The 21,216-nt window shown below is 45.8% G+C and overlaps 1 protein-coding gene across 2 annotated transcripts in view; it reads left to right on the top strand.

Annotated features, from left to right (window-relative positions):
• LOC149337794 (mitochondrial tRNA-specific 2-thiouridylase 1) overlaps positions 1–21,216 on the top strand; it is a 53,728-nt gene that overhangs the window by 6,262 nt on the left and 26,250 nt on the right. The window contains exons 2-6 of one of the 2 annotated variants that reach the window (XM_089553526.1): positions 592–757; positions 5,852–6,015; positions 8,958–9,130; positions 16,329–16,449; positions 20,714–20,814. In XM_089553526.1, coding sequence (XP_089409652.1) covers positions 592–757; positions 5,852–6,015; positions 8,958–9,130; positions 16,329–16,449; positions 20,714–20,814 — 725 coding nt within the window. The remainder of the gene's footprint in view (positions 1–591; positions 758–5,851; positions 6,016–8,957; positions 9,131–16,328; positions 16,450–20,713; positions 20,815–21,216) is intronic. The other variant, XM_089553528.1, reaches the window with a different exon arrangement.

Genomic DNA, 21,216 nt, shown 5'->3' with positions numbered 1-21,216 from the left:
TACAGGTTGAAAACGTTAATAATCTTGTGCTTGGAAAATAAAATAAGATAGATGAAAACAGGAAGGGCACAACAAGGCGTGCAGGCCTATGTTTTGCTTTGTTTTTCGTGGAAAGTGATGAAAGGCCCATGCCACTGGCCACTTCAATTCAATTCACTTTATTCACCAGACATTCCTGGATGGTTTCCTGGATAAAGGCTGCTAACGCAGCTTGACGAGGTCCAGGAAACCAATACAAGGCAAAGCGCACAGCCTGTGGTAACTAGTTTTAAGCCATCAGTAAGTATAAATTATATTATAACAATAAATGGCAAAAACACAAAGCATCGAACAGAGGCAGTAATATAAAAATGTCATGAAACTCCTAGCTATACAGAGAAAAAAAAAAGTAAGAACGAAGAGGCAACTGAAGATGGCATATATTCAATCAATGAAGTAAACACAAGAAGCATACCGAGCTTAACAACACAGCAAATAATAATAACAATGATATTAATAGTGCACAAGTATTTACAACGTTACAAAGTAGTTCCGTAGTTCCTTTCTTTTGTGTGTTTGTGTGGTGAACCGGATGTTGCCAACTGTGTGCAGGGTACGATGTCACGGGCGTCTTCATGCGCAACTGGGACAGCCGAGATGCGGGCGAACGGTGTGTCCTCGATGCTGACGAGAGTGACGCCCAGCTCGTCTGCGACCGCCTGGGGATCCCACTGAGGACGGTTGACTTTGTCAAGCCGTACTGGCACCATGTGTTCAGGTGAGCACTGCTTTTGTGGGCGAACAATTGTTGATGAGTGGGCAGACACGTGACACCGCATGGGAACGTTGCTGGTTTAGCTCAGGTGGCAACTGAGCACCATCTCTAGCTATAATGGAAGTGAGTGGGCCACTTGGTTTTCCATTCTGCCAGTGAAAGTGCTCAAAAGGACAAGGATGGCAGAAAAGAAGATTGGTTTGGTTTATTGGGTTTAACGTCCCAAAGCTACTCAGGCTATGAGGGATGCCTTAGTGAAGGGCTCCGCTAATTTCAACCCCCTGGGGTTCTTTATCCTGCACTAACATTGCACAGTACACGGGCCTCTGGAATTTCACCTTCATCGAAATTCAGCCGCCGCGGCCGGGGTCGAACCCGCGTCTTTCGGGTCAGCAGCCGAGTGCCATAACCACTGAGCCACCGCGGCGGGGCAGAAAAGAAGAGACGTACAAAGCGCTTACACAACCATTTCGGTTTTGATGTTAGTTTTGAAAGATTTACTCCTTTTTGCCTGTCAAACGCGTCTCGACAGCACGATACACTTTTCCGTGAAACGTGTTTCAAGGCATCACAGCAAAACCACCTTCCTTATCGCAAGGAAGAAGACATAAATCGTCGCGCTTTAGGATTTTCGAAATGCTTCTAGGGAAAGCTAGACGCCTCGTCTGCGAGCACTTCTTTAAAACGTATGGCTCTCCTTTTCTGACATCCTTGTCTTTTTGAGCGCTTTCACTGTCAGAATTTCTACTTATCCAAAGTTCTCTTTGCTGCGACCTGCAGGCGATTGTCGGGAGTGACGCTGAGAAACAGCATTTCGTTAAATGTGCTGTTTGTGTCGAAAACTTCAAGGGAAGCTCGGAAAACCAAAGCAGCATGTTTTTGTCTTTCTTTCTCTGTTGTCATCGTTTTTGTTTGCGGCGCTTTGTTTTTTCGTGATAAACCAACTAGCCCAAATTGCCACTCTTCATCTGAAGGGAAGCCTTTGTGCAATGCTATTATCAGTGCATGGCTCTGTGGCACACTTTACTACATGCGCCGTGATAGATGCTGTGTTCAGTGTTAGTGTGTTAAATGCAGTGCTCGTCTTAGTGAATTTCACGTTGCAGTTTGTGTAAATAAGTTCCTTCCTGACACTAGTTTGAGGGGGAAAGAGGGTCTTAGAAATATATTTTTATTAATGAAGTCACAACTATGAAATCTTCAGGGAACATGCAGTTTTGCGTGCTGATTCCAAATATGTAATTTAATTTTATGTACAACAAGTCCTTTCGCACTTATGCAATATCGTAGGTAACTTTTGCCGAGAGTTTGAAAGAAATTCTACTGCAGGGAACTTGCTAGATTGCTGGTGATTGGTTTCTCTTGACATCAAGCTATGCAATAAGGATATAATTATCATCCTCCCTATTATAGAAGGTGAGTTATAGGATTTTGAAATCATCAGTTTCTTCCCGTTTGGGAAGCGGCAAATTCAAAACCCTGTAACTCAACTTCTATGATAGGCAGGATAATAATTTTGCCCTTATTAATAGTTTAATGTTAACGCAAGCCAACGGCATGCATCCTAGCTAGTTTTCTGCAGCAAAAATTATTGAAAGCTCTCGGCAAAAAGTTACATGACATATTACATAAGTCCACAAGGACTTGTTTTACATAAAATTAACTTACATATTTGGAATCAGCATGCAAAAATACATGTTCCTTCAAGATTCCATTTTTGTGACTTCATTAACAAAATTTTTTTGTTTCTAAGACCAGCTTCCCCCCTTAAGTGAGCCAAAACTTATTTGTCCTCTTGTTACACTTTGCCTTGTACTTCTCCACGAACAGTAGGCTATTTGTAAACTTCATTTTGAGTAAGACATCCTCATTTGTTTTGGTCTGCCTTTTTTGTAGTGTATATCCTGTCTCCAATTTGGTCTCACATTTTTATATATTCATATTCCTTTTGTATTAGCCGAAACTGAAACCCATTCTGTCTTCCATGTGGGCCATATTTTCTTATTGAGCTCTGGATACAATTATTGTGAATGTTTCTAAATGCTTATTCGAACTGTTCATTCTACAGAATGCGTGCATTATATATTGTTTGTGTTGGTGCATCACTGCTTCTGCGCTCTGTGGGGTCAGGCGGGCGGACGGATATACGGACAGGCGGATGGACAGCTTCCCGTTTGAAATGGGGTGATGGCAAAAGATATCATGCACCAATTCGCCATTTTCTTTAAATACATTTTCAGTTCTACGCTTCTAACCTTACTTCACCTCTTTCTTTTGAGCCTCTGACATCCAGATGGATACCATCACATTCAAGCATGAAGTGTTCAGTTGTTTCTGCAGATCTACCACACACTGCACATGTGCCAGCATCTTCGTTAAATTTCTCTTTGTAGCTGCGCGTTCTAACACACCCTGATCTAGCTTCAAAGATTATCATTATCAAAGGTCATCAAAGAGTTATCATAGAACGACTCTTTCCTGATCTGTCTTTTTCAATATCGATTTAGCTCAACACTGCATCTTTTCCATTGAATTAATCCAATTTTTAACTTCCGCATTTTTAACCTGTCGCTTAATGTTCTTTCTTTCTCCGTCCTCATGTCCAGCATACTTACTGGTTAGTTTTCTAGTTCTTTTCCGCCACTGTTAGTCAACGCTCTTTCTGTACAAGTATTTAAATACCTTAGCTGCCCACCTGTTATCATACAATTTCCTCAGGCGTTCTTCACATAGTATTTTACTCTGAGCTTCCCGTGCTTCGAACGATGCCCAGCCCATATCCCCTTGTGCTGCCTCGTTTGTGGTTTTGCCGTGGGCACCTACACTATGTATGTGTTTTATCCCTTCCCATGTAACCTTCCAACAGCTCTCTGATTTACGTCTAATCCCAACTGAACTTCTGCCCTTAGGCACAGAACCGCATTGCCGAAAGTAAGTCCCGGCACCATTATTCCTTTCCAAATACCTCTCAGTACTTCGTATTTGTTGTACCCCCAAATGCCCTATGTTTCATTATCCCGGCATCTCTTCGTCCTTTTGCCCTAAGAGCCTGTTCGGGCGTTTCCGTGTATATCTGCCCTTCGTTTAGCCATATCCCAAGGTATTTGTATTCGGCCACTTTGGGTATTTCGTGGCCTTGTATTGTAAGCACCTGGTCAGTTGTATCGTTAAAAATCATCACACCTGACTTAGTTGCGCTGAAACTGAAACCCAGAACGTCTCTTTTGTGTCCACAACAATTAACCAGAGCTTGCAAATCTTCCTGGCTATCTGCTAACAGTACAATATCCTCCCCATACATTAAACTTGGGAGCCTTTGCTCAACTACATTTCCGCCTAATCTGTACGACAGATTATAACCTAGATTACTTTCTTGCAGCCCTCTTTCCATATTTATCACGTAAAGCATGAACAGCAGCGGTGATAAAGGACAACCTTGCCTTAACATTTGCAGTTGTCGTAGTTTTTATTCCTCCCCATGTAATTTCAATTTTATTTAGTTGCTATATTTCTTGTAGGAAATCAGTTACGTCATGACCGATGCCTAAATCTTTCAATATGCTCCACAGGAGTTCCCTGTTCACGTTATCGTATGCACCACTTATGTCCAGAAAGGCTGAAAACAGAGGTCTGTTTTCTGCCTCAGCTATTTCTATGCATTGGGTGAGCATGAACAGGCTATCATCTAAGCGCCTACCCATTCTGAACCCATTCTGAAGTTCTCCGAGTATCCTATTACCTTCTATACCCATGACTACATTTTTAATTTCACCGCCTGCATGGCCAGCCTGTACATAACAGACGTTATCGTAGTCAGTCTGGAGGATTTTGTGTGCATCCTGTCTCCTTTCTCTTTATAAGTAAACTTCATTTTACTGTCTCGCCTGCTGTGCAGAATTTGCTTATTTGTTATGACTGTCTCCAATGCTTTTAACAACAGTTCCTCGGTTCTGGGAGTAAGTTCATTAATCAGTCTAATTGGAATTTCATCTATCCCCACGGATGTCGTCTATCTCTACGGAATTTTGTCTATCCCTGCAGAAGCACTCCCTAATCTGGCTATCTTTCCCGCCTCAGTGAGTTCTCATGTGCGCTTGTCCTTACTCTTTCCAACTAGAAAACACTTATCAAGGAGTTTAGCCACCGTGGTGCTCAGTCGTTACGGCGCTCGGCTGCTGACCCGAAGGACACGGTTTCGATCCCGGCCGCGGCGGTCGAATTTCGGTCGATACGAAATTCTAGACACCCGAGTACTGTGCGATATCAGTGCACGTTAAGGAACCCCAGGTGGTTGAAATTTCCGGAACCCTTCACCATGGCGTCCCTCATAACCTGAGTCGTTTGGGACATTAAACCGCCCCATAAACCATAAACCCAACTTTTTTATGGTTTTGTGCCAATAGTCTACAATTTTATGACGATTTTGAGCAACCTTTTGGATCATTGGTCAGCACTGCTGTTGATGTTTCAATAATTTTACCCTTATTAAAGAACCCGAGGTGGTCGAAATTTCCTGAGCCTTTCACTATGGTGTCCCTCATTGCCTGAGTCGCTTTGAGAAATTAAACCCTATAAACCAAACCAGCCTTTGTTATCTTTATTTTTTGTTTCTATGCTGCCCTTTGTCCAGAATAGGTCTCATTATCAAGGTTTCAAATCCAGCTATTTCAGTTTTCAAATATTACACCCCTCTCGAGAGCGACGAGAGCCTCCCATAAGGAGTTTGTTTATAACTGCTGTGTTACTGCATTACTGCTACATACAGTTGTAATAAAGTAAATTTCCTATATAAGCTTTTCTTCTCTGCGACCTATTCTCCCTTATTATCCCTTAACGGATCACATGTGGAGTATATTGTTTAGCCTCATTGTCAGGGTTGCATCCTCGGCAGTTTTCGTTCTTATCCGCGCTTCATGGATGCGAGTGGCTTGTAGGGTGTGATCAGCCCACCAAACACCTCGGGTCCTAGCTTCAAGCAAGCTGAAGATCCCAATCCACCACAGACACACAAACAAAAAATACATGGAACCAGCTGGGGTCCAGTTGCTCCAAGTGGCGTCCAGTTGCTTCCAGTGGTTTGTTCCTCCTCCTGTGCAGCACCATGCTGGAGGAGTACCAGAGGGGCTGGACACCAAACCCAGACGTGCTCTGCAACCGAGCCATCAAGTTTGGTGTCTTCCACCAGCACGCCACCGAGAGGCTGGGCGCCGACCTCGTTGCCACGGGCCACTACGCTCGCCTGCGGCCGTTCCCCGGTGGCCGTGAGTGCTGCTCGCCTGCCACGCTTTGCCTCATGGCAGTCTCCTGAAAATCCCTCACGAGAATAGTGTAGAACAGCTGTATCTTACCGGTACTCACCTGTGGGGCAGAAATGTGGAGGCTAACGAAGAGGGTTCAGCTTAAGTTGAGGACAACGCAGCGAGCTATGGAAAGAAACATGATAGGTGTAATGTTAAGGGACTGGAAGTGGGCAGAGTGGGTGAGGGAACAAATGCGAGTTAATGACATCCTAGTTGAAATCAAGAGGAAGAAGTGGGCTTGGGCAGGGCATGTAATGCGAAGGCAAAGTAACCGTTGATCCTTAAGGGTAACGGAGTGGATTCCAAGAGAAGGCAAGCGTAGCAGGGGGCGGCAGAGAGTTATGTGGGCGGATGAGATTAAGAAATTTGCGGGAATATGGTGGCTGCAACTGGCGAATGGCAGGGTCAGTTGGAGAGACATGGGAGAGGCCTTTGCCCTGCAGTGGGCGTAGTCACGCATAGGCGTAGATGATGATGATGATGAGTCTCCTAATGTAAGGAGGGAAGATGGCCTTTTACTTGTGAAGTCACAATTATTAAATTTTCAGGGAGCATCTATTTTGCATGCTGATTCCAAATATGCGACTTAGTTTTATGTAAAACGGGTCCACATATGTATTATGATGCGTTATTTATTGCCGAGAGTCTTTAAGAAATTTTTCTGCATGGAACTTGCTGCTATGCATGCCATTGGTTTCTCTCGACATCAAGGTATGCATTAAAAGTAAAGTTATCATCCTACCTATCATAGAAATTCAGTTAGTGTTTTGAAATTGTCAGTTCAGAAACAGGAGTAGAAATTTTCTTCCTGTCTCCGAAGTGGTGACTTCAGAACTCTATAATTCTTCTTCTATGATAGGCAGGATGATAATTTTGCCCTCACTGCGTACCTTGATGCCAAGAGACCCCAATAGCATACATTTTAGTGAGTTCCCAGCAGCAGAATTTCTTGAGAGCGCTTGGCAAAAAGTTATGTAACTTGTTACGTAAGTGCGCAAGGACTTGTTTTATATAAAATTAAATGTCTCATTTTGGAATCTACGCACGAATATAGGTATTCCCTGAGGATTTCATTACCGTGATATCATTTACAAGAATTTTGTTGTACGCCCTTCTTCCACTTAATGCACTAGGACGTACCCTGCTCAGTAACATGACGAGGTTCTTAGTTCTGGCATTCTCGATGCTATAGGTAGCGTAAAAAGGTTCTCACATGCCTGCCGTCCTCCACATTCAGTCGCATTCTGTGTGGCACCTGTAGGATGTTCCACATTTGCTGCTATGGCCAGGGTTGGCACTGGTAGACACTCTCCAGGTTAGGCTACACCTGATGTGGATACACTCAGGCGTATGAGAGGTCGACAGCTGGTCCATAGCTCACTTGGCAGAGCACTGCACGCAGCATGTGAAGTTTGTGGGTCTGGATCCCACCGGGCAGTTGTCATTTCTTCTACTTCCTGTTATTTATCTTCTCTAGGACATGATTGCACAACTTCCCTCTTTCATCACTGTCATGCCGTCCTTGGCTTCAGTGGCTGTTGGCTTGTTTTCAATGAGTTAAGGCCACAGAGTTTGTTGGTCCCAGCAGTGACATAAACCAGCTCTGTAAGTTTCAGTGACATTGAGCAAGTTCGTCTGTGAGACAGTGTTGGTGAGAATTACTGATATAGGGAAGTGGTTACAGAACATTACGTGATCATCATTGTATAGGGGAGTATTTACACAAGATTTCAGTTACAGGAATGAATGCCTCCTGGTTATGCAGTATTAGTTGATATACAAACTTTTGTGTACGGGGTTATACAATATCGGCAGAACTTTCGTGAAAGACATGAGAGCGCAAAATGGCAACACGGACGAGCGCTGCACTTTCAACAGGATTTATTCAAGGAAGAACGTTTATATAGCCTTCGCCCTTATCCATGCTCTTAATCTATTTATTTTATTCACAGATACCTGCAGCGCCCGAAGGCATTATTGCAGGGGGGGCGTACAACAAAACGAAATCAAGCACTATAAGTGCTATAGTCAGGTGATGAGACATTCAAACACACGGAACAGCCATAAAATACAGCAAAATCAGGCACACACATGCATACATTAATGATACGTACAGAGTTAAGATTAAGTGATTCAATGAATAAGAGCATGAATAAAAGCATGAAACGCTTCAACAGATGTGCAGTCAGTGACTTTTTGGGGAGTTTGTTCCAGACTGATATGACATGTGGAAAGAAAGAGTTCTGATAAACGTTTCTTCAACATTTGATTTCATGCACCTTAAAAGTATGATCACAACATGCAGATACAAAATGTGGCTGCTGAACATAGAGTTTTGTCAATCCCTGTTTTGCTGAAATAGATGCGATAGAACTATTCTAGTTTACTGCGGATGCACCTGTTACTGAGAAGTTCCCAACCGAGAGATTCCTTCATTGCTGAAACGCTGTGTCGAAAGTAGTAATCATTGACGACAAAACGGGTTGACAAACAGTCGCAGTTGACAAACATTGATTTCTCACAGATACGCATCAAGAAACAGCATTTCACTGTGGCGAAGAGCAACTGACGTGCAACTAATGCAACTATCACCTCGCTTCTTGATATAGAAGGCTTCCACAACTGCGATCAAGAGCATGGATAAGGGCAGAGGCTATATAAACGTTCTTCCCTGACTAAATCCTGTAGAAAGTGCAGTGCTCGTCCTGTTCCCTTACTCGTCTGTGTTGCCGTTTTGCGCTCTCATGTCTTTCACGAATACGCACCAACAAGCCCCCCAGCTGCAAGTACTTAGAACTTTTGTGTTTGTGGTTGTACTAAGGCATTTGGAAACTGTGAGTGGTGAACGATCGAGATAAGTCCTGTCAGGTGCAAAGGGGCCATATGCATTGGGTGTGGCGCAGGCGTGCAGCTGATGCATGCGATGGACGCTGCCAAGGACCAGAGCTTCTTCCTGGCCCAGGTGGAACAGGGGGCCCTGCAGCGGAGCCTCTTCCCCGTGGGTGGCCTGGAGAAGGCAGCCGTGAAGGACATGGCACTCCGCATAGGCCTGCACAAGATCGTGGCCAAGAAGGAGGTATGGCCCCCCCCTCAGAGCTGCATTGGATGTGAGCGCCTTGTGACTCAGTTGAGAGATAGGAAGAGGGCGGAGTGGGTGAGAGAACAAAAGTGGGTTAATGACATCCTGGTTGAAATGAAGAGGAAGAAATTGGCTTGGATTCCAAGAGAAGGCAAGCACAGCAGGGGACGGCAGAAAGTTGGGTGGGCGGATGAGATTAAGAAATTTGCTGGGATACGGTGGCCGCGGCTGGCAAAGAAGGACAGGGTTAATTGGAGAGACATGGGAGAGGCCCTGCAGTGGGCGTAGTCAGGCTGATGGGGATGATGAATGAGTGCCACTCAGTGAAGAACCTGGCACGGTGTGTGCTTAAAAGCCGGATTGGTCGAGAAAGTCATCACGTCACACATGGTGCTGCAGAGTGAAAAAGTATTTAAAACACTAAAAAACTGTTGATTAGAATGTCAGCGGAAAAACTTGCTTGGAGTCAACTAGCTCAATCTTTAAACCTGAGCAACTCAGAACGGAGTGCCGTCCACAATTCATTTCTACGGTCAAAAAATTGCACTATCAGTGCTGTCAGAACACAATGCTAGTGTCATTAGGGCATGTAAGTATATAAAGTAAATGGTCATGCTGAAAAGAAAATTGGGGTAATTAGTTGGGAATGGAAACCCTCACCCTTGCGTTACAAGTCATACACACTACCGCTAAGCCACTCAGGCACATTCATGCAGCTTGCTTACGGTGGAGCTTTATATATGTAAACTGCATCTATCCGTGTGTGTGTGGGCAAGAGAAGCTGCTGATGAAACCCATTAATGCTGTCGGGTCGTACCTTAAAGGCAGAGTTGTAAGGAGTACAGACACCTAACATTTGGGTGCATGTTTCCTTGTTTGCAATGATGCGTAAGGCATTGTTATACATGGATAACCACGTGGTATTCTCCTTTGAGAGCTAAATAATTTGTAACCGAATTTCTTTCTTGTGCTGTTTCGATTTCAATGGCTGACCGATGACTGTGACATCATAGTGTGGTTATAGGTCACGGGGGGCATGAAAAAACTGCAATGTAGTCGCTGCTCCTGCATTCGTTGTCATTCCATCTCCTGAGGGAGGCTGGCTTCAGCACTGTGGTGAACTGAAACGACGAAGCAGCCATTATATCGACGTTTTTCTATGCCTCACATGACATATAACCTCTCTTTGATGATGTCACAGCCACCGTTCTGCTGTTGAAACCGAAACTGACACAGCATGACAGAAAAATTATATTATAAATTATTTAGCGGTCGTAGGCGAATACCATATGGTGATTAATGCATAGTATAGTGTCTTCCGAGTCATTGTACAGAAGAAGACATGCCACCACAGTTGAGTGTCTATACTCCTTTAATTGTCCCCCACATTTTGTGTGACTTGTTGGCTGTCTTTTAACTCCCAAGTGCTCCTGGGCTACCTTTCGGAATCACAGGCAGGTGCTTTTGCAACAGTGGATTTTGTTGTGCAGTGAAAATTTTCTGACTCAGACCGCAGGGAATTGAGTGAATCTGGAAAAGTAATCGATATCGGCTGGGCCGGTCTCACAAAGCTGCAAGCTAGTGCCTGTTCAAGTGCATCATCATCATCATCATCAGCCTGACTACACCCACTGGAGGGCAAAGGCCTCTCCCATGTCACTCCAATTAACACTGTCCTCCGCCAGTTGCAGCCACCCGTATTCCCGCATATCTTAATCTCATCCGCCCACCTGACTTTCTGCTGCCCCCTGCTACGCTTGCCTTCTCTTGGAATCCACTCCGTTACCCTTGAGGACCAGCAGTTATCTTGCCTTCGCATTACATGCCCTGCCCAAGCCCACTTGTTCCTCCTCATTTCGACTAGGATGTCATTAATGTGCGTTTGTTCCCTCACCCACTCCGCCCTCTTCCGATGTCTTAACGTTACACCTATCATTTTTCTTTCCACAGCTCACTACGTTGTCCTTAACTTGAGCTGAACCCTCTTTGTTAGCCTCCACGTTTCTGCCCCATCGGTGAGTACCGGTGAGATGCAGCTGTTGTATGCTTTTGTTTTGAGGGATATTGGCAAACTGCCATTCATGATCTGAGAGAACCTGCCATATGCGCTCCACCCCACTCTTATTCGGCAATGCCATACTTCCTTCCTAAAATAAATGATTCCTGGCGTCTTGGCACACGGTGGGCGTGTTTGAAAGTTATGCAGCATGTGATGTGGCTTCCAAGTGCAGTAAAACCTCGATAATTCCAACTGGGATAATTAGAAATCTTGGATGAGCCGAAGAATTTCTGCGGTCCGGTAATTTCTAATCTAAATTTGAGTGGATAATTCGAAGTAGCGGCGCGCACCAGGCCAGTTGATTCGGAAGTCTGAGGTTGTCTGCCAGGGTGTCCGATCCCATTTCGCCACAATCGGATGAAGTGACGGCCCCTCAGAGCCACGTGGCGGCACTGCAGACCGATGCCGATTAGTAAGGCCGATGCATGTTATGTGATACACCCCATACTCTCAACCGGGGGCGTAGCCGGAAGGGGGGGGGGGGGGGATGGGATGGAGAGGAGGGGAGGGGGGGGTTTTGGTGTCAGAACACCCCCGTAATTTTCTGAGCGTTGCAGCCGCATCAATGTATGAAAGTGTAAAAAGGAAAATAAGAAGAGTGTCATTTTGTTGACGAAAAGGTTCCTGTTCTAAAAACCAGACAGCACCACTTAGCTGAAGTTATTAGGATGCCTCAATGTGCGCACCTCCCCTTGGCGTGTGTTGAGGCACCCTAGAGGTTGTCACTGCTTCTGCATTTGCGTGCGCTTAACTAAATGTGCAAGTGTAACAGTGAGAATTTCCGTAAAACGCTTGCACTTAGCGTACGTGAGCATTCGGACGTAGACAGCTAGCATAAGTACCTTTCTTTTTAAAAGAACCTCTGCAACTGGGAGTAGGTTCACATGCATGGGGTAGAAGTTCCGACAAATGCCGTTCGTTTGCAGTTGCCGACTTTGCTGTAGAGAAGAAGCTTTTGTGATGTATATTATGTGAAAATATTGGAAATAGCTGTGATTTTCCATACGAGTGTTTTTTTTTGCGAGAGTATAAATGTCCTTTACGAATCAAGAACTCGTATTTTTATGCAGATATATTATAGTGAACAAAACAACTAAACCTCTGGCTTTATTATAGCAGACAAATGACTAAGATATTGTTTGGACGCAGGCTCTCTGTATTTTTATTTATTTCCTGCGAATTTATAACACCCACTAAAAAGTAGTTCTGGCTATGCCACTATTCTCAGCACAAAATCCAGTCTTGTATGTCTTGCGGACAGCCGAAGTGCCTGCCTGAAGTGGTGGGAAGTAGTGCTTCTCTGCAATGCGGGCGTTGATGTTTCATAGGAACGTATTCTCTGAGCACTTCGTCAAGGCATGGCCAGACTGGAGGCAGTGTTGCTCGCCACTCTTCTCCAGCCTGGCGAGGGTCAAGGCAGCACCTGTAGCGGGGCACTGAAGCGTCCCGCAATGTGACCATTCTTGCCACATGCCCGGAACAAGTGGCAATGACCGCCTGTGCCGGTTCTTTGAATAGTGTGTCATGGTTAGATGGTTACGTTGACCTTTCTTCAAGAAACAACTGTCCTAATTAAAACTCGGGGTCGACATATACACAGAGACGACCTATTTTCAAGGTCTAAGGTATGAGCACCACATAGTATGTGCCCCGTTCCCAGTAGAACGTATGGAGTTCCTTGTATCAAAAAAAAGTAATTAATTCCTATGCAAATCAGTTCCGCTAAAGAAAATGCAAATTGCACACCATTTACCCGGCTCATTCGCGCTTACAGTCGTTTCCTCGGAAGAGCGGTAGGTTGCGCGAGGACAAACTTCTGATTCCAGTAATCTCCAAGGTGTGCGTTGCACAGAAGTTCGAAAGTACTGGACCGTTTGCAGTTCAGTATGCCACTTGCCAGTTGGGCTGCACGTGAGTGTAGAGGCAGGGTGGAACGCAGGTTTTTCTCTTCTGATTTCCACTGGCTTCGGACTGCTGTCCTTGTGATTGCATCATTACGCATATGAAGTTTAAGTTCACAAGCGCCGCGATGCTATCCCATGGGAAACTGCAAAACAAACTGCGCCAGCAGGACGAAGCACACGGAATGGTAGGGAAGGGGAAGGACATGCAGGTCAACGTATCATTACCATCATCATCAGCCTGACTACGCCCACTGCAGGGCCTCTCCCATGTCTCTCCATCTAACCCTGTCCTTGGCCAGCCGTGGCCACCATATTCCCGCAAATTTCTTAATCTCATCCACTTACCTAACTTTCTGCTGCCCCCTGCTACGCTTGCCTTCTCTTGGAATCCACTCCGTTACCCTTAAGCCCGAGTCACACTGCGGAAACACAACAACGACATGAACCAAACATGTTCGCAAGCGAGCCGTCAACAAGTCGCCCAACCAACTTGTCCCACAACTTCTTGTCACACTGCACGAACGGCAGGGAAACGAGACAGGTTGCTGGGGTGTTCCCTCGGTATGACAGCTTCCGGGAACCGGAACAACAAACAAACAGCGTTCGTGGACACGGTTGGCGCTGTTCGCCGGCCGGGCGAATTTCATGGCGACACCGCACGAACAAACCAAGCACTTTGCGGTGATTCACCGCTTTTGTGCCTTTCGTGCTTGGAAACTTCGTTTGCAAAGTGCAAAAAAGAGCGCTTCCTTTCGTGGTAATGCTTCTGCTGCGGTACGGCGTCTTGCAGGCGGGTGCATACAGACAGGAAGGCTGCCCTGGCCACCGTCGGCTGGCAGGTGCGGCCGCCGTGGAGAAGCACGTTCGATCCCCGTCGCATTCTTGTGAGCAAGCGTACACTTCTGACGAACGCGGTTCTGTAGGGAGCCAAAAGGAATGTCCTGTTCCAGGGACTGCCTCGGCTGCGAGTTCCAGAAGTTTCTTGATGGCTTTGTGCGCGAGAACCACCCGAGCAGGAGCCGGCATACGAGTGTGCCAGTTGCTCGCGTGAACATGCTGCCGTCGTACTCGTGCCGCCAGGAAAGTGACCTGATCGCGATGATTGAAGAGAGGCGTTTTCCATGGGATGTAACAGACCCAAAATATCAACGGTGTGATCTGAAGGAATCTGTGTTTCAAGAGATCGCTAGTTGGGACTGTATTTCACAGGTGAGCGCGAGTTACCAGTTACCTGTCCTGCTATTTTTGAACTTGAGATGAAGAAGAAAGCAGTGCTGCATTTTTTTCTTTGAGATAGCAATCAGAATAACTTTACTGGGTTCCCATTTGATTGCAAGAATGATACGTACAATTATATCTTTTTTTTAGTACTCTCAGAGCGTGGAACAAACTCGATGAATCTGCCGAGATTGTGGCGTCATTTGTAGTGACCGGCCGGGTTGATAATGCATTGTGGAACAGCAGCGCAAAACACAAAATGTGTAGAAGTAGACACAGGGCACAGAAAGTAGACTCATGTAGTCCGTGTTTAATTCTTTTGCATGAAGTTTTCGAAAACGCCTTTCTCAGGCGCCCTTCTCAGCCAGTCGATCATCCAGCGCGGTTTCTCTGCGGTGGCGGCTGGTCGTCCGAGTCAGAATCGAGCAAAGCTGCACCTCAGCCGCCGCGCACGATCACAGTTCGTCCGACATTCTGCAAAACCGCCAGTAGCTACGACAACGCAAGGTGTCTCCAGTTTCCGCGGTTGTGCACACGCACGGAGGAGAGCGTGCGAGCGAATGCAGAGAAGCGCCGGGGAACGCGATTGAGGTGGTTTTTCCGGTGTGACAGAGAGTTTGTGAACAAGCGGCGCACATGTCGCCAACACAGGCTGGCGGGAGACAGCGACATGTTTACCCTCTGTTCGTGTTGACGCGGTGTGACAGGATCGCCAACCCGACGAAAACACTGTTTTGTCGGACGGGTTGGCGGACTGTTTCCGCAGTGTGACTTGGCCATTAAGGACCAGCGGTTATCTTGCTTTCGCATTGCATGCCCTGCCCAAGCCCATTTCTTCCTCTTGATTTCTACTAGGATGTCATTAACCCGCGTTTGTTCTCTCACCCACTCCGCCCGCTTCCGATCTCTTAACGTTAGACCTATCATTTTTCTTTCCATAGCTCGCTGCGTTGTCCTTAATTTTGAGCTGAATCCTCTTTGTTAGCCTCCACGTTTCTGCCCCATCGGTGAGTACCGGTAATATACACCTGTTGTATACTTTTCTCTTGAGGGATATTGGTAAAGTGCCATTCATGATCTGAGATAACCTTCCATATGCGCTCCAAATGCAGAGAGGGAAAGCAGCTGGTGAGGATCAGATAACAGCAGATTTGTTTAAGGATGGAGGAGAGATTGTGCAAGAAAAACTAGCCACCCTGTATACGCAATGCCTTGTGACCTTGAGCGTACCTAGAGCTTGGAAAAAAACGCTAACATTATCTTAATTCATAAGAAAGGAGACGCCAAGGACTTGAAGAATTACAGACCGATCAGCTTAGTGTCTGTTGCCTACAAGGTATTTACTAAGGTAATCGCTAATAGGGTCAGGACAACCTTAGACTTCAATCAGACAAATGACCAGGCAGGCTTTCGTAAAGGATACTCGACAATGGACCATAATCACCCAATCAGTCAGGTGATAGAGAAATGCGCAGAATATAACCAGCCCCTATATATAGCATTCATTCATTACGAGGAAGCATTTGAAGGTCTATGAACTGGGCATTCGATTTTTATGTAGCAATATACGGCAGTCACAAAGTTTGTTCAGTATAGATGCCGCATTCTTGCAACGAATTCTTTTGCCTCAGTGCATTTTTTTTGCTATGGTTGGTTAATTCGAAAACGCTGTTAATTTGAATACATTTAGCGGTCCCAATGACTTGAAGTTGACGAGATTTTACTGTATTCCTGCGCGTGCAGATTTTTCTCACATGCTAAACAGACCATGGCGGTCATGATACCGGTCAGTTCACTCTGGTACTTTGGGAACAGAGCATAGCACTTTGAACAGCACAAAGTGAGGCCTTTTGAAGCGAGGGTGTTTGGCATACCTTGGCTAGTTCCACACAGTGTGGTGCTGCAAGTGTGCATCACCACCTTCCAGCACTGCACTGCAGGCTCATGTATCTGTGAAGGTCCGGACAGCACTGAGTGTTGTTTCTGTGCATTTGATGCGGTCTCTGTGGTGCAGAGCATGGGCCTGTGTTTCATTGGCAAGCGGCACTTCCGGGCCTTTGTGGAGCAGTACGTGGAGCCCAGGGAAGGCAGCTTTGTCGACCTGCAGACGGGCAGGGTGCTCGGGACACACTCGGGTCAGTGGCCTGCCTGTGGCCCCCTCACTGGCTTGTGTGTTTGTACTGTCTGTGTGCGTGGTGTTGTTTGTGCAAACAGTGTCCACCTGCCTGTGGATGGGCGTGGGCACTATACGCATGGCTATGGTGTAGCATGCACTGCATAGATGGTACAGTACGGCCCATTGTTAAAGGGAACATGCAATCGCATGGCCTCCGCGCTTCCCGAAGCCCTGTTGCCTAGATGCTCCGAGAATGGGCGGCATCAGGTGGATGCGCGGAAAAACCAGCCACCATGCTTACTGTGCATGCATCTTGTGCCGTCAGTTCTCGTACGTTCTGGGCGTCAGCGCTTTGCGATCACATGTTCCCTTTAACAGTGGACCGTACTGTACATTCATTATTCACAACAGTGCACGAAACACCTTTTGCGGCATCTGTGCACAACAAAAAAGGAGACCTGGCATTAGCCTACGTGGTAGAACGGATGGATGTCAGGTCAAGCATCGACCGAAGTTCATTTCGTGCAGTGTTGGAGTTGTTTATAAGTTTCTGCTGCCTTGCGGTGCCGTGTATATTGGCCAGACCGGACTATGCCTTTATAAAAGGCTTCAGGAACAGTTGAATTCCGGCGATAACAACTCAACAAAGTCATCTATGGACCTCGCACTGCACCGTCACTCTTGTGGTTGCACCCCGGCATTTTCTGCCTCAGCCATTCTTTTTAGACATAAAGACCAATTGGCTAGAGAAATAATGGAATCCTATCACATGCGTAATTCTGGAAACACTTGTGTCAGTCGGCCTTCTGTAGTGGTGCCACAGAATGAACTAGATTTCCTCAAGGGTGCCCATCTTGATTGGTAGCGTGTCTTTTTGTTTTTGAACACGTGCTTATTAGCTCACGCCTTCTGTGACGGTTCCGTTTATGTTTGTTTGCTTTTTCGAAGATGTATATATACTTTTCCCTTCCCGTAATGAGTTTGAGTTGAAGTCAGCGCTTGTGTTGTCGATTCTCCCCTTTTTGTCCGTGTTTCGTGCGCATTTGTGAATAATTAATACGTACCAACTCGCCCAACTTTCTTCACTCATCGACCGTACTGTGCACTGCAGAGGTGGTGGAGGCTGCTGTATTTATTGGAGATTGTCACGAATTGAACGCCATGCTGTGGTGGTGTTGCATTGGTGGTGCACTCAGACGCTGTAGTAATATATATTAGGAGCCCTGTTATGGGGATGCTTGCATGCTGAGCAGATAGAAGAGGCGGTAAGTGTCATTGTGGGAGCTTTCTGGTACCAGGATTACGACGAGAGCTTGGGAAGTTTTTACGCTGTGTAGTGGAGCATTTGCAGGACCATGACACTGCAGTTCTTGCCAGTCACCGAGCCTCAGTTTCTAAAGAGATGATTTGCGTGGACCTATGAAATACAGTCGCCGACCGATTTTTCGGACTCGGCGGGATCCGAAAAATCGTCCGAATAATTGAACAGTCCGAAAAATCCATGAACTTAAAAAAAAATAACTTTTCTGTGAAAAACCAGCTTTCAAAATTGCGAAAATCGCTGCTCCTCATGTTCCGCCTGCAATCGATAATATTACCCTCAATCTGAGTCATAGCCATGCTTTCATCATGTCCTCACCCTATCACATCATGATACCAGACAGTGTGACGCGGTTGCAGTCATGCCGTAAATGAATGCACTCGCTGCACAAACTCTCCCCTGTTCAGTGCGATCATGCTCTCTTTGTAGGCCAGCTCGTAGGCAGTGGAAAGCATTTCATTATCTCGAATGGCAATGATGGAGAACAAATAGCCAAGCCTATCCAAGCCAGTATGATTGTGCCCACAGATTCCGTTTAAATCCAAGATGGCGCCTTTCATGGTGCCGGGGTATGGGTTGGCTGCAACAGCAGTGCCCGCTCACATCTATATTAGGCCGAAATAACGAACTTTCAGTTGAAAAATTATCTCCACAATATTGGAGGCATCTATTTTGGTCGGAAAATTCAAACTTTTAAACTCCACAAAGTCCGAAGTATCGGTCGTGAAAACGAACAGGCACAGCCATAAGTAAACGGAGCACGTTATTGCGTTCTAAGTGCAATCACGCCTTCTCCATTGGTAATGAAGAAGCGTTGTTTGTCTACAAGAAAGCCCACCAACCTCCTCTACCAGCTTGCGCGTACCACTGCTGGAAATTTCAATTAGGTGACGCGTGAAAAATATTCGAAGACACTAGCGTGGTCCGTTTACTTTTGTTCACGCCTGTACATGTTCCTATGAGGTGCGCGACGGTTCCTCAGTGAAGTCTGAAATATTGCGCAAGTCCGCATTATTGGAGTCCGAAATATCGGTCGGCGACTGTATATAAGGACTTGGGAAAGATCTCGTCTGGAGTCTTCTCCAAGCACATTGACCACTGTCTTATCCAGCAGAACTGAGTGTGGCCAAGAGCCGAGTGAAATGCAGTGTGGAAACAACAGGTGTTTGTGGCTGGAACATTGTTGGGGTACAGTTGGTGCATGCCACACTTCATCTCACAAGTTGTTTGCAGCAGCACTGTGAAAGGCAGTGCCGTTTTGTCCCTTCAGAGCCAAGGAAGACAACAGATAAACCCTCAGATATGTAAGCATTAAGGGAGTAATTGCTTCCTTAATAACCGCTGGTTCTTAAGGGGGGAAGCTAGTCTTCGAAAAAAATTTTTTGTCAATGAAGTCACAGTAATGGAATCTTCAGGAACATGTATATTTTTGCGTGCTGACTCTAAATATGTAATTTAATATTATGTAAAACAAGTCTTTGTGCACTTATATAATATGTTATTTAAGTTTTTGCCGAGAGCGTTCAATGAATTTTGCTGCAGGAAACTTCCTAGGACGCATGCCATTGGCCTCTCTTGACATCAAACTATGCAATAAGGGAAAATTGTTACCCTGCCCATCACAGAAGTTGGGTTACCGGGTTTTGAGTTTGCCACTTCGCAAACGGGAAGGAACTGATGACTTCAGAATCCTATAACTCACCTTCTGTAACAGGCATGATGATAATTTTACCATTATTGCATAGCTTGATGTCAAGAGAAACCAATGCCGTGCATTCTAACAAGCTCCCTGCAGGAGAATTTCTTTCAAACTCTTGGCAAAAGTTGCCCAACATATTGCATAAGTGCACAAGGACTTGTTGTACATGAAATTCAATTGCGTATTTGGAATCGGCACGCAAAAATGCATGTTCACCAAAGATTTCATAGTTGTGACTTGATTAGTAAAAATTTGTTTCAAAGACCCTCTTCCCCACTTAATAGTGACGGAGTGGATCCCAAAAGAACGCAGGTATAGCAGGGGCCGGCAGAAAGTTAGGTGGGCGGATGAGATCAAGAAGTTTGCGGTGATATGGTGGCCACAGCTGGCAAAGGACAGGGTTAATTGGAGAGACATGGCGTAATCAGACTGATGATGATGACGGTGACTCATTGGCTCCCACCTAAGTAAAGGAAAGCTATGAAGCTTTCCACTTCACTGGGCCAACACCGTTCTCACTTTGAGTCATTGGTCAATTCACTCTTGCCGTGCCACATGCCCGCCATCCCGGTTGGCTCAGTTGTGGAGCGAGTGCCCTGGTGAGACGGCGGTCCCAGGTTGAAAATCCGGACCAGGACGAATTTTTCTTCTACTAAGAACTCTTGAGTATTGTTGCAAACCTGGTACGAGACAGAAGTCACTTCTGTACGCCAGCTTTCCCATACATCTGCATGTGATTTCACAAGAAACTAGCCTCCAGTTGAGGCGAGAGGATTTTTCAAAGCTGCTAGAGAAAGTCGTGATATAACAACAGCACACAGGGAACACGAGGGATGGAAAGGAAACAACGCGGACAAGCGCTTTAACTTGCAACTCGGGTTTATTGCTGAAACACGCAATTTATCGAAGTCACTTTCAAAACACAAAAACATAAACACGCAGCCCCTCCTCGAAAGCCCAAGTGTTTTTGTTTTTGTGTGTTTTAAAGTGACTTCCATAAATTGTGCGTTTCAGCAATAAACCCCAGTTGCAAGTTAAAGCGCTTGTCTGCGTCGTTTCCTTTCCGTCCCTCGTGTTCCCTGTGCACTATTGTTATATCATGAACATTATCCAACTTGCCCAACTTTCGGCTTTGCTTAATGCTACAGAAGTTGCAGAACGTTGCATGTGGTGCAGTCGAGATAGGTAGACTGTCTTTGTTTGCTATGTGCAGTGAAATATCTACGGGAGCACTGGCCGGAATGTGTGTGTGGTCGCTTGCAGGTATCCACTCGTGGACGGTGGGCCAGAGGTGCCACATCGGCGGCTTGGTTTCAGCATACTACGTGGCACACCGCTGCCCTCACACGCAGCGCATTACTGTGGTGAGCTGGGGATAGTATAGGGTCTGTTCCACTGCCATGCAACATATACTGCATTCAATCAAGGGGCTTCACCTATGCACATCATACTCCTCATCACTCTGCAGAGAAGAGCGTTAGGAATAACACCACTGGTTTCCTGGACATTCATCATCAGAGCCACTCTGTTAACACCATGCCCTTCCATTTAATTGCCAATCACAGGGCTGCCCTTTGGTGAACAGCATTATATCAGAACTCTTTTTGCGAGCACAGTTACCAACAATTTTTATTTATGAATACTGTCAACCCTCATTTGAGGGTCATTACAGGGAGGGAAAGTGAAGAGACAAAGAAATGCACATATAACCATGAATGAACAAGCTTCTTTGAGCATACAATACAAGAGAGCATAGAAACGCAACA

The sequence above is a fragment of the Amblyomma mixtum genome, chromosome 7 (assembly GCF_055824585.1).
Source record: "Amblyomma mixtum isolate Tamu chromosome 7, ASM5582458v1, whole genome shotgun sequence".
In the NCBI taxonomy this organism is placed as follows: Eukaryota; Metazoa; Arthropoda; class Arachnida; order Ixodida; family Ixodidae; genus Amblyomma; species Amblyomma mixtum.
This window is presented reverse-complemented; position numbering and strand designations above follow the sequence as displayed.